This window comes from Astatotilapia calliptera, chromosome 11 (genome assembly GCF_964374335.1).
Source record: "Astatotilapia calliptera chromosome 11, fAstCal68.1, whole genome shotgun sequence".
In the NCBI taxonomy this organism is placed as follows: Eukaryota; Metazoa; Chordata; class Actinopteri; order Cichliformes; family Cichlidae; genus Astatotilapia; species Astatotilapia calliptera.
In genome coordinates this window covers 25794588-25812915 of record NC_137432.1, presented here as the reverse complement: position 1 = coordinate 25812915, position 18328 = coordinate 25794588, and the positions used below count along the sequence as shown (strand labels likewise).

The window sequence follows — 18328 nt, the reverse complement described above, 5'->3', positions numbered from 1 at the left end:
CAGTGAGCAATGGAAGAGTCGAGCATTTAATTTTTCTTCCATGTTTCTCTTCCTTTTTTCTTTCCACTGACTTCCTGCTTCATCCTGAGTCTCACTCTCGGTGCATTTATCTACCTTCAACCCCGCCACCCGCCACCTCGCAATCCCTCTCCTCTTTCCCCCATCATCTCTACCTCCCTCGCCCAGCCTCTCTCTTCTACTCTGTGTATTGATTTTGCTATAAGCAGTGTCCCGGTTGCGACAGGTTAGAGCAGACAGACAAAGGCAGACTTCATCAACCAGTGTTAAACACAGGAGCCACGTCCTCAATAATCACTCCATCACACAAAAGACGACGAGAGACAGAGAGAGAGGAGAAGAGGAGAGGAGAGGAGCGAGTATTGATGAATGGCGAGGAGTCGAAGAGAAAGGGGGAAAAACTGTGTTGGAGTATTTTCAAGGAAGCATTTTGTCCTTTCATTTGTAAGAAACACGGGGGAAATAGTTCACTGCCTGGATGCAATCGCACACACACACACACACACACACACACACACACACACACACACACACACACACACACACACACACACACTCCTGTGTCTTAAAATCTGTGATACCTTTTATCTCTTCTCTGTGGCATGTGTCCTTTCATCTGAAAAAGCAGTCACACACAAGGTTATTTTGTTAAAACCAAATTTCTCTCACTAAAATATCGGCACATGCATTAGCAGATTTTGAAAAATTTGGGGTCTTTTTAAGAGGGGGGAGGGTTAGTGCCTGAGTAGGAATCTCCTATAACAAGCTCATTATTATAGCAGTGAGTACATATATATATATGTACTCACATATATATATATGTGAGTACATATTTAATATATATGTATATATATATATATATATATATATATATATATATATATATATATATATATATATATATATATATATATATATATATACATATATATTAAATATGTACTCACATATATATATATGTACTCACATATATATATATGTGAGTACATATTTAATATATATGTATATATATATATATATATATATATATATATATATATATATATATATATATATATATATATATATATATATATATATATATGGGCTTTTCTGGTCTTTAAAAAAAACAGTCTGAATAGTGTGTGTCTGTATACGCCAACAGTTTTCATCTCCACTTAATCTCCTGGTCTTAATTCAGAGTGTACATTGAGCCGCCTAATAGGATGTGACTGGAGCGCCTGCTGCAGCACTAGCTAGCTAGCCGCTAATGAGATGGCCGCCACAGCCAGGGAATCAAAGCGCTTCATCAGCACTCCTAATTACTGTAAACCTTGTTAGCTGGCTGGAAAGCTAACATCTGCTCTCAGTAACAAATTATGTCCAAATATAACACGGACCTGGCCTGACGTGTCCAAGCGAAAATCAAAGAGCGTGCCGTTACCACACCCGGTGATTTTATTGCCCTATTCTGTATTGCGACTGTAATTAAAGCAATGGAGATACAAGAAAGATTCAAGTTCAAGCTCAACAGCATTTTCGTTGTTTGGTTAAGGAACTGCTTGTCTTGTGATTTTTTTCCCCTTTTTTAATAATCCATCGAGGTCTGAGGCTGCTAATGTTGCCCATCTATGAAGCAGCAGGTGTGTGGACAGCAGGTTTCCATGTAGCTCTGTCTGTTTGCCCACTCACCCCCTCTCTATCTCTGATCAAAGCGCGCCCTTTCAATCCCCTCCACCGCCACCTTCTGCTGTTCCTGTCTTCCTCCTACACCCCCCCATCATAATTTGACTGATGATTACACTTGTCACTCATGGCAGCATGTGGCCAATTAGGAAGTGGGGTGTTGAGGAGGGGAGGGACGTGCAGTTTGTGGTAAAAGGTGTGGGAAGGAGGGGGGCCAGTAAATTTGGGTTACCACTACAACTTGTCATCGCTTGTTCCACTCAGGTAGTCTTTTTGGTTCTTAGCTAAGAGAGAAACAAATATTCATTTCTGTTCAATTCTCTTTAAGAGAGTCAAGAAACACCCTCAAGCTGTGCTTTCTCTACCCCTTTCAGACGCTCCGTCCTTGTCTCGCACTCTCTTGGCCACTTCAGTATCTCTCCATGTTCCAGGGTAATCACAGACTCATTTAAAGTCACTTTTGTACACTACCTCTGACTGGTGGTTAAGAGTGTGACCGCAGACTAGGCTTTTATGGGCCTTAATGTGTCCTACAGACACTTTGGCAACCAGGCTGCTGTTGCCGAAGATGTGAGAACAGAGAGGGAGAGAGACAGAGAGGAGGGGAAGGGAGACAGACAGAGGGGGGTATAAAAAAGGAGAGAATAGGACATATGAAGCCAACAGCCATGGCGACTTAACCAGGCTGAAAAAAGGGGGAACGAAAGAGGATGAAAGAGGAGGGAGGGAGAGGGACGTGCACGACAAAATGGACAGAACATGGAAGCGTCAAAAGAAAGGGGAGCGAGAGGTCACTTAGTCACTCCTGCGCCCCCTGCTCTGCACCTCCTCCCTTGTCCCCTTTACAAGCAGACAAAGGGACAGAGGGGTGCAGCCCTTGTACAGATGAGGGAGGGGTTGCGCCCTCCCTCTGTCACTCCTACCTTCCTTTTTGCTTTCTAACATTTAACGACAGCCAGTTGATATTGTCGGTGGATGCAGGTAGAAATTAGTGACACACACTGGAGGTCGTTCAAAATGAAAATTCCTCATTTAGACAGGAAAATAATTCTCTTAAAGAACCTAAATCACAGAAATATTATTCATAAAGCGAGTTAAACTAGGGCTTCAAGGTGTGATTATTTTTTTAAATACACCTGTCCCTCCATTTGAATCAAAAACAGTTTGTAGATGTTAAAAGGTAGGTTTTTGATCAATTTTAATAGGCAGGCAGATAATAAATAATGTGCTAAATGTGTTAATTGAATGGAGAATATTAATGTGTAGCGCAGTGCTATAAGTTATTAGCAAACATTTAAAGCATATTAATATAAATTCAACAGTTTTAAATATTCTCAGATCGAATTATATCAAATAAACTAGCTTAAACTAGCCTAATATTAAACTCAAACCACACTAGTTAGCGCAACCTAAACTCCACCTGATCTTAACTTTAACTGTTTGAAAATAAATACAACCAGAATTTACATGCTAAAGAATTAATACACACATTTTTTAATGATGATATTAGTTTGCAGTAACTATGGTCTTATTTACATCGCTCTAGTAATATAACCCAAACCATGCTAGCGTTCATGCTAGTTAGCTTTACTAAAATTTGAATTAGTTAACACTACAGTTGGCTAGCTTAACTAAAGTGTGCCTTTCCTTTTGATAAATAGCAATTAGTTGTTGGTCAAGCCCAATATTAATCAAAATTAGGTCTCTGTGTGGGTTTACGGCACATTTTTCTCCATACCTGTTGATTTCCCCTCCAAGCCTGCTAAAGCTCACAGAGAGAACAGGATGATGTGCAAGGTAGGTTATACCTTTGGTGTTTGACAGCCAATCACATGCTGAAGTATTTATTTTTGGTATAAGCTGGTCTATCAATCAGAGTGCGGTTGGTGTTTTGATGACGTTTTCTTCTGTGGTTCAGAATCACCTGCTAACCGGTTGTAGCGAAGATGGGTTTACATGATAAGGTCCTGACTGGAGAGCAGGAGAGATAGGGGAGAACGATATACTGTTTTTTTCTTTTCTCTTTGGCATATTTTAAATATATATATGTGCAGTGTATACATGTATTATAGGTAGCCATATTAATGGTGCATGTCAACAGGATACAAATTCATCTTTAAGCTTATATTTACTCATATTTTAGTTACCTACTTGTGTTTAGATGACCCCTTCCCTAACTGTGCAAGTGGTAGGTTCTCTGCAGGTTGAAACTGGCAATGGAGAAAAGAGAATGAGTAGTAGAAGAGAGAAGCAACCACTTCCTGTGAGGGTGCATTTAATGTGGTTTTATTTTATTTTACTTTCGTTCAGTTGGGTGTTCCAGAGAAACATCCCCCTTAAAACTTGTGTAGGGTTTCACCCTGACGAACTGCTATCAGTATGTGTAAGAAAGTATTTTCGTTTGTTGCTTTCCACAGAAAATAAAGTAACTGTCACAGATGACCAACACCCAGACGATGTTTAAGATCCCCCCCCCCCCGTATATCTAATGTAAAATTTAAAATCATTAGTTACAATTGTTTGTAATTCTGGAGTATTTTCAGCAAACAATAAAAAAACTGTGCAGTTCTAAAAGAGAGATGTTGCACAGGGGGCTAAAAGGGACAAGAGGTGTTGGGAGTACAACAGATTAATTTCAGAACAGAATCTCCTGCAGGGAAAAGGATGGAGAGCAGAATGGTGGGGAGGATAAAGAAAAGCAAAAATGCTCAGAAGTAATAAAGACAGAAAAGAGATTAAACATGCATTCAGCTCTCTTAAAGGGCTGAGGTGCTCTTGAAGAGTATGTGTATGCATGAGTGTGCGTGTGTGTGTGTGTGCATGCACACTCCAGAGGATGCTTTTGCAATGATGTGACATTGCTTATAGCAGATATGTTCGCAGCCTTATCCTGATCGGTAAGCACTCTCCATCCACCCTCAGTCTGAAGGACAGCAGTGGAACCCCAGAGGTTAATAGGAACCCTTCATTACCATAAATCTTATCAGCTAAATGAAATGGAGAGAAGGACCCCTGATTTAGTCGTCAGCTCTGCTGGGCTAAGGGGAGACACCCAATCAAACCTCTGGGTTTTATTGGTCTTTTTATTATCTAAATGTACTGGCACATGAGCAGGGTGGCAGAGGTGACAGCCGGCGGCAATGAACAACAAAAAAGACAGCGGCCAGTAAAAAACGCATTGTTGGTTTAGAAATGAGACCGATGTCATCTCAGCAAATAAAGTATCCAGACGGAACCCGCGCATCGCCACAAAGAAACAGCATACTCGTGTCCCAGCAAGCAGGGGAATGTAGAGAGATTTTACTCTGATGTCTGAATAAATCACTTTGAAAAATCTTGCCAGATCAGGTAATCAAGTGTATAGACAGCAGACGTTCAGAGGCGCGTTTTGACTGCCTAGTTTGATTGGCGGCTTGTGGCGATGACCACTCCGACGCTGATCACAGCCAGGCCACCACTGACTGAGCATCCACACATACTCAGAGGAGGATGTCCCCCATGTAGAGGTCAAGTATGGCTGAGTCCTCAGTATGTACATTGCCTGTGTGCTATTGGAGGAGTGATAAGGAGAGGCAACTAGAAAACACAGAAGGAAGTGTAAATCAATATCTAGGATGGAATCAGCTGGTTTGTATTTATTCCCGCTGATGTGTTGATTAGCTGCTTTCTCTCTCACGCACACACACACACACACACACACACACACACACACACACACACACACACACACACACACACACACACACACACACACACACACACACACACACACACTCCATCTATCCTTCTCTGTGTGTGTTCTCTCTGTTATTAAGGCCTCCAGGTCTGATTAAGTGGCGTGCTCACCCAGCCCCTGGTTAGGACTAATGCTAGGCTGTATTTCAGCGGACACGGTGACCAATTGCACAAAATCATTAAAATCATTTGACTGAGTGTGAGTCCGTGTCTCTGTGAACACATTGGAGAATAATGGATGGCCTCTAAGTGCTGTTCAGATGAATATGTTTGCATGATTTTTGTGGTGTGTCCTCCTGTGTGCTGGAGTATGCATATTTAAAAGCAATGTCTTTAAAGGTCATTGTTTGGTGAATGTGGGTGTGTGTGTATATATATGTGTGCATGATAATGGTTATCAATACACTAATGGTTGTTAAGAATTTACAGCGGATGTGTGTATGTCCCGGTCGCTCCTGTTCCCTGGGAGAAACTCAATACCACTCCCTGCTGCTAATGAGCTGAGGGACCTCATCAGCATTAATACTACATTAGTCTCAAGTAATATAAACACATCAGTGCACGCGCGCACACACACACACACACACACACACACACACACACACGCTTTGTATAAATACAACCTACTGGCGCATATGCACACCTGAGCAAATCCAATAAAAAGGTAAACAGTTAATAGGATTAAAAGGAATTATTAAACCCCACTGTAACATGAATAACACAGCAGCACCCTGCTAATAATCTTTATAGACTGGATTTGCTTGGATTAATCCAAAACCATGAAAAAGCCTTAATTCCCAGTGCTATATATTTTAAAGGTCACCCATAGCACACAGTTACAGAGTGTATGATTTTAAAAGTGTCCTACAATAACTCGTATGTTTGTCTCGTTACGTAAATGCATCAGTTAAACAGAAGACGTCACTGCTGCTCCTCCTTTGGGCCTCGTCACATTGTCAGATTTTGTTGTGGTCGTCTATGTGAGCTTAATATACGTAAATAGATGAGCCCAACAGCCCATTAGCTCCTGGAGCATTTTGCCATCAGCCTGCAGCATTCAGAACCCTGTGGCTGGCTCATATACTGCAATCTAATTCTACTACCAGGGGGAGAGGAGAGCAGAGGAGAGAGAATTGTATTGTGACAGAGAGCAGAGAGTGGGAGGTAAAGGGAAAAGAAGAGGAGAGAGAGGGCTACAGAGAAGGAGAGAGGTAGCTTAATGCAATAAAGCATGTAGTATTGACATCTTTCTCGTGTCTATTGATTCCCCATTATGTTGCTAACAAACCCAGGTTGACATTTTGTCATTTGCAATCATGTTAACACTGCGACTTGCACGCTCCCCTCCACAAACCGATCTATATCTACACACACTAGTTTGCACGTGTGCTCATGCTCTTGCACACACACACTCGCTCTGTCACACACAGAGCAAATGGGTAAGCACATGCACGGTCTTACATCATGCAGTCGAGGACGTGCCAGCGCGACGTTGTACACATGTAGAAATGTCTTAAAAGTTGGCAGCGAGCGCAGACACAGAGCTGTGGACATGTTGATTAATGGATTAAGACTGAACATTTTATTGGAATACACTGAAGGAAATAATAACATCAGACCGGCCCTACAGTACACGGGCAGGAAATGTTATGAGGAAAACAAATATCAATAAGTGTATAGTTAAATGTTACTCAGTCTGAAATGCAGAGGCAGAACTAAAACAGCTCACGAGCTGCTAAAACCGGAGGAGCGTGTGTGATCGTACTGTAAGTGCACATGTGTGTGTTTGTGTGTGTGTGAAAGAGAGAGTTAGAGAGTATATGGTAGAAGATGGTGGCTAATGGTGTGTGACAGAAGGTGCATAGCTGAGATGAACTGAATCCAGGTGTGTGTGTGTGTGTGAGAGAGAGAGAAAGGCAGTCTCCAGTCTTCTTGATGTCCCATCATATCATATTATATCATATCATACCAAGCCCTGCACTGTGTGGGAAACCTGCGGTTTCTCCTCTATGTCCCATTAAACTTTCATATACCAGTTAATGCTGATGGCTTCACAAACCACTTTACTACACATACACACGTATACACACAAAGAGTTCACACAGCAGTGGCCATGACCTGTACCTCGACAGACACAATGCCATTAAAAATAGAACAAAACCTGGATCAGTTACAGCAGCTTGCTGTCCAGGTGCAAACAGCCTAACGTGCTTGTTTTATGGTAGTGTATATGATGGTCTGTCTGTTTCATGACAGTGAGTGTGTGTCTCTGTGTGTCTGTGTGTGCGTGTGTGAGCCCCCACAGGGGTTGTGCATGAGTGCTCGAGGCCTGTTGTAACATGAAAGAGAATCAAAACACAGGGGGCTAAAAAGGGTCAGGTGGGGCTGAGTCAAACACTCCCGCCGTGACCTTTGACCCCACAAAAGGCTCTAACGCAAAGGAGTCAAGGATCTGCCACCAGTCAAAGAGACAAGTTAACTGAGAGCTTGAGTCAAGAGCCCTACAACTACCCAGAAAGCATTGTGTGCGTCTGTGTGTGTGTGTGTGTGTGTAACAGTATTAAAGGCTCTTTGTTGGCTAAGTGAAAGCACACTTCTGTGGGCGTGTCCACTCAATCCTAGCATCTTTAATATCCCAAAAAGTTGATTCTGTACATGTGGATGTGGCGTTTTCAGTGTGAGAGGCATTTCGTCACTCTCATCACTTGGATGAGTAAACAGAATCAACTTTTTGGGATTTCCTTACCTGGATGATTGAGCATGCATCAAGACATCTTTAATACTTTCAGATTAAATCATTCCTGTTGTTTGCTGATATACGGTGAAGAAGCAACTCCTGCTTTAGACCTCAGATGCTGAAGTGACCCAGCGCTCCCCTGGCAACAAACCCTCTGAGTTCAGAAAGGACAGCACCTCGCGCTATGTTATCAACCTGGAATAAAATCAGCAGAGGACTGTGAATCACGTTATCCTGCCATCTAAGGAATTCAGCAGCCTGTGTACACATCCCATCAGATTGCCTGCTTATTCAGATGCCGGCCCTGGCCTGGGACACTGCAACATAATGGCTCATCCTCGGTTTACTCTCACCTCTCGAGCTCAAACTGGGTTTTCCTCTCCCTCCTCGTTTTTCACTTTGTCATCTGTTCGTACTTTCACCCACTTCTCTCTCGCTCTCTTTCCACATTTTTTTTTTAATCTCGTTGTGACATTCGCCATTTTTCAACATGCGGAGACCGAAAAAACTCCTCCTCCCCAGTCCCTCTCTCCTTTGCCACTTCCACCATCCAACCGCTCTCCCCTCTCTTCTCTATGTATCTCTCTAGAGATATGGCAGGTAACAGGTCCCTTTCATCCCTCTACGCTCTTTTTCTCTCCCCCTCTATCACCTATCCCTTCACTGTCACACACTGTGCACCGTTGACTGAGTATGTGGAGTAAAGGGTGAAGCCTGGCAAATCAAATGGGCTTGAACTGATCTGGAAATGAGGGGAGCGCAGGGGACTGGGCCTGTAAGAGCTCACCCACTGGCCAAGGTGCATATGAGACACATTTAACCCAGCTTTTCACACAAGTTTGTCTATGTGTATGCAATAGTTAATGACTAATGTTTCACCTAATTTTCCTCCTTTTGCATCACTTCCCAAAACAATACAATCCTCGCAGGACTGCAGGGCAAGCAAAGATGTTAAGCCAGTAAAGAGCTAAGTAGCTGTTGCATGTCTTAGAAACAGTGGATGCTAGACTGAGCAAGAGGTTTCTCACAGCAACACACTGAAGCCGGACTGGCTGCTCCCACCATGCATCCTTTTCTTCCACATCAGCGCAGATGAAAGGCAGACGGCGTCCCCCCCACCCCCACCCCCTTTCCCTGACTCCACACTCCCTCTGCTAGTCTGCTCTCAACCGTGGAGCAGCCCAAGCAATGGGACAGAGAGATGCAATCACTCCAAGTCCATTTCTAGTGGTGTTTACAAAGATGCGATCATTGCCAGCTAAGCTGGATGGAAGTCTGAGCAAAATCTGAGTCAGGAGAATCAGTAAGGTTCTTCGAGCTCAAAGTCGACCCACTAACAAGTTATTTAGTCTATTTAGTGTTTGTGGTTTATTCTATATGAATAAACCACAAACACTAAACAGTTGGCTTTGGAATAAAAACGAGTGGAAAACAGCGTTTCCATTGCCTCCTCTCGTATGTTGTTACTCCTCCGTGCACCTACTCTCTCCTTCTATCTCCCCCTCTCTCTGCTTCCACCGGCCCAGGAATCGATCTCCGCAGGATCGATAAGTTGGCATGAATATTCCCTGCCTGCCGAGAGTCTAGTTGGGGAGAGTCGGAGGCTGAGGCTCAGGCGCAGGCAGTGGAGAAGAGGGGAAGGACGGTGACGGAGACGGGGAGAGAAAAAATAGCCTACTCGGAAATAGGAACACACGGGCGTCGTGGAAATTAAGCAACACACGGGTGGAGCAGTGGCGCATCGTTTCACAGAACGGAAAGCGAAAAGAAACTGGACATTTTACGCAATTCATTTTCAATCAGTCTGGACAAAGCAAAGCGCCCGGGACAGCTTCTCTGATTTTTAACAGCCGCCCCGCAAGTGCGGAGGACTGTGTTCAAGCCCTCAGAAGGAGCTCGAGGTGTGTGTGTGTGTGTGTGTGTGTGCGTGTGCAAGTGGGTGTGTGCGCCGCCAGCTCTGCCCGCTGCAAGTGCATCGGCACCGAGCGAGGCAGGCGGGGCGGGTCTCCGCGGCTTGGCCGACATGGAGGAGGTGTAGCAGGGAGAAGAAAAAAAATGTCTTACCGGAGTTGGAGCGGAGAGCCAGAGGGGATTTGAGACGCCAGGCGTTGAGGTCAGGGGTAGCTCTCTGAAACACGAACGGCACCGGCAAAGGAACAAACATGATCTTCCTCCGGCTTCTTGTTTTGATGCAAATAATCTGTCAGATGTACTGTAACAAGCTCTGTCGTCCTCTGAAGCTCCTGCACTTTCGTCCGTTTCTCTGGCAGACAGCTTTTGGACAATATTTGGTATGGAGAGCTCAGAACATTCGCCGTTAGGTGTGTACACATGTAGCCCCAGCTGCGCACTTTATTTACATCTGTAGACTGGTGCTCGGCTTTTGTTTTGGTGTAAATGTGCATAGAACATAGTATTTATATTTAGATATTTATATATATTTATGTAGGATGGTCCCTTGAGTGAAGCAGTTATCTTACAGTCCAGACCAACACACAGACGGACAGAACGGAGATCAGAGCTCACTTCTACAGGCTACAGGAAAAGTTGTGTTACAATTGCAGGCCTATTGTAAGTAAGCTTTGATAATAATAATAAAAACACACAAGTCTGCGTGTCACCTGTCTGTCGTCGATGCACCTGCGTCTCTCTGTTACCTTTGCTCCGCTATATCGTTTTCCTTGAGTAAACATAGAGGCCCGGGAGCTTATTTTATCCCCTCACACTCCTCTCTCGCTCCTCACCAGTTAACGTTTCCTGTAGGTGTGAGGAGGCATGAGAACAGTCGCTAGCCTATTCCTGTAGCATCACCGGCCGGGCTTGGCTTTGGTATTCGCTTTGCAGTTTAAAACAGCACAACAAGGACGCATAACAACGCGCTCGACAGTGAAAAAACAAGGCCAGCAGAGTTAGAAAGTCTTATTTGGATTTCTGCACTATTTGGTTTGGTCTATACTGTATTTGGTCTCTAGCTGCACGCGCTCCTTCTCTTCTTCCCTTTGCATGAAGGCTACATGTAAGACATTCATCCGCGTGGGCAAAAAGCGGCGGCTCGCGCGTTTTTTTCTTCTTCTTTAAATTAAAACAGCTTCATTAAAGGCTTCCAAATAAACAAGTGGGACAAAAAAAGGCTGAACGGACACAAACACACACGCGCACACACACATATACACACAAACACAACGCGCGCGCGCGCTTGGCCCTGACGCTCCTCCTCCCTCGCTCTCTGTCACAAGGCAGTAATTAAAACGCAATCAATCGATAGATAAACAAATAAATAAATACAGCGGGTAAATAAATAACAAAAAAAATCAGACTAAAAACCGAAAAAAAACCCCAAACGGAAATAAGAAAGCGTATCTACTGAAATCCGAATTATGGTGTCGCGTTTTATCGGAACACTTGCCTATCTCCGTCCATCCGTCTGTGTGTCTGTTTTTGTCTGTCTGTTTGTCCCCGATATTATTTGGGAACCCCAACAGCTCATTCGACCCGGCTCCCTCCAGGATTGTAGCGATCTGCCACTAGGCTGGCCGCAACATTGAGGCGAGAGAGGACCCGCTACTACTCACACATCACCACCACCCCACCCCCGCACCTCCCTCCATCCCTCAATCCCTCCCTCCTGCCTCCCACCCACCCACCACCGCCACCGCCACCCCCACCAACCACCCCATCTCCCTCGTTTTCACTACCGCTGCAAAAGGTATCCTGTATTGATTTCTGGATTTTTTCCCCCCTCTTAATAATACCGGCTATAATGATGCCAATGGTGATCAGTGCATTACTGCTGGCCTCCTTGGGTAGGGATGAAGAGAATCCATGGATGCCTATAGGTGCTTAGTGCTAATACCTGCCAGGATACCCAGCATGCACGCAATTAAGTCATCTCATCACTGCTGCGTTTAATAAGCCCTCCCGAGCGGAGTAGGGTCTATCATTATTCAGATAGACAGAAAGACAAGAGCGACCACTGCTGTTCCAGGCATGAGAAAATATCAAGCAGACTGAAAACACAGTGCAGGCTATAAACTCAGTGAGATAGGAGCAGCATGTGCATGCATAAGTGCTTGCATTTGAGTTTGCAGGCAGGATACAAATGACAACAACAAGAGCAACAATAAAAATAAAGAACAAGAGAGCCCAGGTGTCAGGGGACGAGCTCCTCCATTACAAAGGTGATCACCAGAAGCCCTTCTTCCACGCATGCCGGCCTCCCTTCTGCCCTCTCCCACTCCCGGGCTCCCGACATGTTACATGCTGTCAATTACAGGCCAACATCAGTCAACGCCGCACGCTTACACGCCAGATTATTGTCGATATGGATTTTTAAATAGAAAAATCTATACGTTAAACATTGCAGTCAATACGGGCAAATCGATAGGAATGAGCGAGCTCTTGCTCCTGTTGGGCCTGAGAGCCTCATCCCGCAGGACTGTTTATGCCTGCTCACTTAATGCTGTGGGCGATTAGGCCCGTTTTAATGGAAACTGCACGTGCAATAAATTACTTTCCCATCATCACCAGACTTGTCATTTACTCAGTCATCAGCAGACAGCCATATTGCCAAGAAATGTGAGCCGCACACTAAAACTGGCATATTCCTAATTATGAAAAATGTGTCATCCTCTGTAGTAGACAACCTGGTTTTATTGTCCTTCTCCCTCTGCTTCACATATGACAGATGACATCCGCAGATCCACTGAGGGAGAGGAGGAGAGGGAAGAGAGAGAAGAACGGGAGACACGGGGAGTAAGGAAAGGAGGAAGGGGAGAAGTAGAAAAGTGGAAAACTGAGAAAGAGGAGTAAGGTGGCAGGGTAATAAGAGGGAAGGAGGAGATGGGAGGTGAGGCAGCAAGAAGAGAGAGGAGGAAAGAAGGAGGGAAGGGCGAAGTGACTAGTTGTCCTTCAAAGACCCCCTTCTCTCCACAAAGGGAGCCATGCGCGCCCCCTTTCCCTCCTCCCCGCACTCCTTCCAGACAAAAGCAATTATTTCTTGTAGAATGTAGTGTGGTTGTGCGCGTCTGTGGAAGAGAGGGATGGAGGGAGGGTGTGTGAGATTGAAGGAGGGGAAAATAAGATGGTGTTGGAGGGGTGAGGTGGATGAGGGGGTGAGGAGGGAGGAGGAGGGGTGCTAACACATACAGCATCCATCCATTTGTCCTCCATGCGCTCTTCTTACCAAACTCTTCTTTTTCTTCCTCCTGACGCGGCCACAAAGACACAGAAAACTATCAATGAGGCAGTCACACATAAAAACACACCACCGTCAAAACACCTGCGTGGATTTCAGGTATTCAGATGAGCCGATCTCCTTATTCTGCAGCAGACGCTGAAACTTTAAAGGAAAGAAACAAACTCTCATGTCCTCTCACTGACCGTCTTTCACACAAATTCAGGCATGTGCAGAATTTCGATTTTTCCCTCTATTAAAGTTATTTTCCCTCATCATGTCTGCACAGGTGCAAACTGTTTGACAGGTAAAATAAGCACAGAATACAGAGGCTTCGCTACCTGGCCATGTGTCTGGGACTGACCACCTGAATTCTGCAAACCGCCCCCTCCGTGTGTTTCTTGCTTGGTGCCTATAGGGCCCCCGCAGCGAGGTGGGCTCTACAGTTTCAGTCCCCAAGGGATGTGGTGAGACCCACAACCCCAAAGAGAGAGAAACAGATAGGGAGAGCGAGCTCCCCTGAGGGGCTGCTCCAGCCAATAACCCCTGCTGGACCGCTTTCATTGAAGGCCCATGGTCCTGATTGTCCACCTCCCTCCCTATCAAGCCTCCCAATCCATACAGAGATATATAGCTGGTTCCATTGTTTTCTGGGCTGTATCTTTGCCCTGCTGTATTGAAAAATGCTCTTCCAAAATTGTCTCTCTCGCTCTCTCTTGCTTTGCTTCTATTTTTTTCAGGGACAAATAACAAATACTGTAATGGATGTAATACTGGAAAGCAGGAACTAAAAATAAAGTTTAGAGATTGAGATTTAACTGCCGAATGATTCTTTTTAATAACCAAAAAAAGTATAAATGTGTATCTTTTGTAATTTGTGTGCTTCACATCTTCCAGAAAGTTTTTCTTCCCTTTAAATTACAAAATAAATGAGACTTCTGCTTGCAGTGTCCTGCACTGGATTTGCAGGTTTTTCTGCATTACATAATGTCTGCGCTGTACTTTTAGAATTTATTACATTTGCTAAAAATCATATACATATATGAACTCGTTATGATGCCACAATATTGATATATGTCGTCAAATAAATTTATAAGCTACTGCTAATGGAGAAAACACACTGTTAATAGGTAAACACACTTCTCCGTTCATCACAGCTACTCCCCACAATTATTTAATGAGTGAAATATTTAAAAACAACTCCTGAATCACTCTTTTCAAAACTTATTACATATTATTGGATTCAGTTAGACAACATCTCCAATAAAAAGACAAAATATCAAACTAAGAGATCAAATGAAGAAAATAAAAAATATACTATTTGAAGTTCTTTTTGCTTTCAGCGTTTTTTCTTTAACACAAATCAGTTTGTTTGCAGCTGATACTCTGGCTTATGTAGTTTTCCCCACCTACAGTAGTCACAAGCAGATTTATTCATAGAAAGCAATTTGTTCAATTTCTCTCCACAAAATGTTTTCTGTGTCATGTGCTGTAGGTCAGGATGTGGCATGAAAAATGTGTCCAATCAGAAAAAGCCAAAGTATCCTTAGGCTACACATTAGTCACAACACGGACCATTCATTAGTCATATTGTTTATTGCACTCTTGGTAATTGCCTGTTCTTCATTTTGAATGATTGATTTGACTGGCTAGAAACAGAGTTTGAATATTGAACATGATTTTTTTTAGTTTTTATTATAAATGATGAAGCAGAAGAAAAGTTCTAACCACAAAAAAAACTCCAAACCCTTTTCCTCGGTGAAACGGTTCGTACTGATCAGGCGGGATGTGTGTGTGTTTGTCCTCACGCGCCGCTCCGCGTGTGTGACCCCGGCTCATCTGAGGGTGTTTGCGGCCATGTCACGGTCGTAGTTAAATGGTGATGTCATGTTGACAAACGAGCTGGTCGAATTAAATTCTCACTCATCAATAACTGCGTCGGTTGGGAATCAATAGGAGGCCAACGGTGGCGTTACTGGCTCTGTCAGCGGCCTAACAAGGCCCTATTAGAATGGACAACGCTCTCTCTCTCTCTCACTGTCGCCTTGTCCCGGCTCATCCGGGCAGCGCGAGGCGTCAACACACTCCTCTCATATCCTCTCCGTGCACACACACATCAATAACAGATGGCAAAATGTAATATTCACATAATGCCATGCTCTGACATGATGTATAGATTTGTCAAGATAATATGGATATGATGCATGTGCTTTTATGAGGTTTGTTTTCTTGGTGTCTTTGTCAGTGCGTGTGTTGGCGAGTGGGTGGGCAGGTACTGTTTGTGGATCTTGGTAAGTGCCAGTGTGTGGGAAGGCAAGATGTGGTGCAGGCTTTGGATCCTAACTGTAGAGTTCACATCCAACCAAGATTCAATCAATCCAAGAAGATACACACATACAGGTGTGGAAGAAGAAGAAGTAGTGAGCTGTGTGTGTGCACAAGTCAAAGTCACACACACGAAAAAAATTCCCAAATGAGAATGGTAAAACTTCACACGCACGCTCACGTACACAGATACACGTATGTTGAAGCAGAAAATACACACAGCCTCACACAAACGATGACTGTACACCACAATCTCCAGCCCTCCGCCTTCCGTTCTCGCTTTCCTCGAGCGAACAAGCAGCTGATCCAGCTAAAGCCCGTGTTCTTTCTGTATTCCTTGTCTTTTTTATTAGTTTTTATTAACTTTGCCTCCCTCTCTCTGTCAGCACTCTCAATAATCAATGCTGATATATTGCCAATATCCAGCTCGGTCCCTCATGCCATCTTTCACAGAGGCTCAGTTATTGGTGGAGATTGGCCCAATAATAATGATATTTATAATAGATATTTATTATCTGGGTTTGTGGCAGGGCTGTGGAAGCCCCCTGCTGAAAACTTACATGCACACAGGCACATAAACGTATACACACACGCGTGCGCGCACACACACACACAGCCTCGCTGGGGCTCTTTAATTTACACTGGTAATATCAGCCGATTATGCCCCACACAGATAGTGTAGGGTTATCGGCAGAGTTAACACACAGTGGCTGCAATGTATTCACTCCACATTATAGAGTCCACTGCACCTGCATGTGTGTATGAGCGTGTGTGGAGAGCTGAAGGTCCATCTTTGGCAGCCTACCGGCACTGAGCGGTGTTTAGAAGCCAAGGGAGGGTTGATGGGATGGGTCAAGATTCAAGCAGTGCTTGGTCAGGGGAGGGGATACAGGAGAGAGGGGACTGGACAATCTGGCCTCTCGCCCTCTCCACCCCTCCTTCTTCTCCACACACAGACACACACACACACAATCCAACCCCCCAGGCCTCATCTACACCCCCTCCATCTCCCTGCATCCCTCCAGTAGCCAGGGCCCCAGACGGTAATCCACCCCAGTGCTCCTCATCCTTTCATGTATTGATTTCCTCTCCTGCGCCACGGTTACATGTCGCACCCACGTCATTGGGTCTCGGCTGCTTCTGCTCCCACCCCCTCCCCTATCTGCCTCACCCATTACCCCACCCTTACACTTACCCTCTCCACCCCCCACCATCTTCAACAACAACTAAAGGGCTGGGTTGCGGGATGGGGAGGTTAGAGAAGGGAGGAAAAAAGAAAAAAAAAGAGGAGGGAGAGTGGACTAAAGGGAGGAAAAAGAGGGCAGATAAAGCACTGCAGTATTTCAGTAAAGCAACCAGCATTTTACAGGGATAGAAACAAACAGGAGAGGATGGAGAGAGAAATAACAGGAAAAAAAATCTGCCCCTGGGGGCTGCAGAGGATATTGTGGAAATTATCAGAGTGCGACACACGCTCGAAGTCCACAGTGAGAGATTTATTTCGAATTTGTCTTTGACAGTGAAATTCATCACTGAGTAGGCCTGTATCTGCTCTAATTTTATAGACGCATTTGGATGAACACGAGGAGCCAGAGTCCCAATTTGTGAGAGATAAATCTGAAATTCATTAGCGGAGCTGCGACGACCGCTTGATCAATCAGTTAGTCAGTGGGCAGAAAATTAATTGGCACCAATTTAGATAATCGATTAATAATTTTATCAGTCTCCGAGAAAAAAAGTGAAACAATCCCATCCTCAGTTTTATTTCCTTATGAGCTGAGTAGCTTTGAGTTTGAGACTTTCTGCCACGTTTCACTGTTTACCAAGAAGAAATATTTAAAGTCCTATCAATTCAAAAACTCCATCAGGTATAAAGTTGGAGCTGTTGTCTTTTTCCACAAACCTCTGGTATGAGTTTGCATTTTTCAGGCCCCGTGTGATTAGTGTGTGCAGAAAAGTCGTGTGTGTATGTGCGTGTGTGTCATCCCCCAGTGAACGGATGAAGTATGTATGAGACTGCAGGCTGGGAGTACGACGGGTCAAGGTTATGTTTTGAGTGTGTGTTGGACGAAGTGGTGTCGGTCCGTCTGGCTGATTGTGTGAGAGGTGTGTGTGCAAGGACAGCGTCAGCGCTTGTGTGTGCGTGTGTGAGTGCAACACCTTATGCGAGAATCTGCCCTGATCATATATGTGTATGTGTGCTGAGAGGGACACATTGTGTGTGTTTGATGTGGTTTTGTGTGCTGAGTCTGCAGGTTCCTACTTCTCATCTAAAAGAGAAGTCAGTAGCGGTGACCATCAGGCGCTTTGAGTCTTATTGTCCACGGGCGCCTCCGCGTGTGTTTATACATGCGTAATCTAAAACAAGGAAAGCCACATATTAATGTATCCGAATATTTTTAAAATAGCCTCTGTGTGTGTGTGTGTGTGTGTGTGTGTGTGTGTGTGTGTGTGAGAGAGAGAGAGAGAGAGAGAGAGAGAGAGAGAGAGAGGGAGAGACCATGTGTGCTGTCAGGCCATCCCTATCCCTATCATCAGGGCAAACATAGGCCCCATAACTACAAAGCAAACAGCGGTTCAGCCCAGGGTATGCATTTTAAACACTTTATCTCCCATTGTTTAGCCAGCACTCACTCCTCTCAACCCTGAAATCTGTTATTTTACATTTTCTGCAG

The 18328-nt window shown here is 44.4% G+C and overlaps 1 protein-coding gene across 5 annotated transcripts in view; it reads right to left on the bottom strand.

The window, feature by feature from the left end:
• pou2f2b (POU class 2 homeobox 2b) overlaps positions 1-18328 on the bottom strand; it is a 68511-nt gene that overhangs the window by 31224 nt on the left and 18959 nt on the right. The window contains exon 1 of one of the 5 annotated variants that reach the window (XM_026183826.2): positions 10220-11678. The exons of the other annotated variants lie outside the window; for them this stretch is intronic. Within the exon in view, the coding sequence (XP_026039611.1) occupies positions 10220-10319 (100 nt within the window). The 5' untranslated portion in view covers positions 10320-11678. Of the gene's footprint in view, positions 1-10219; positions 11679-18328 lie in introns of those variants that run through there. 5 annotated transcript variants of the gene reach the window in all.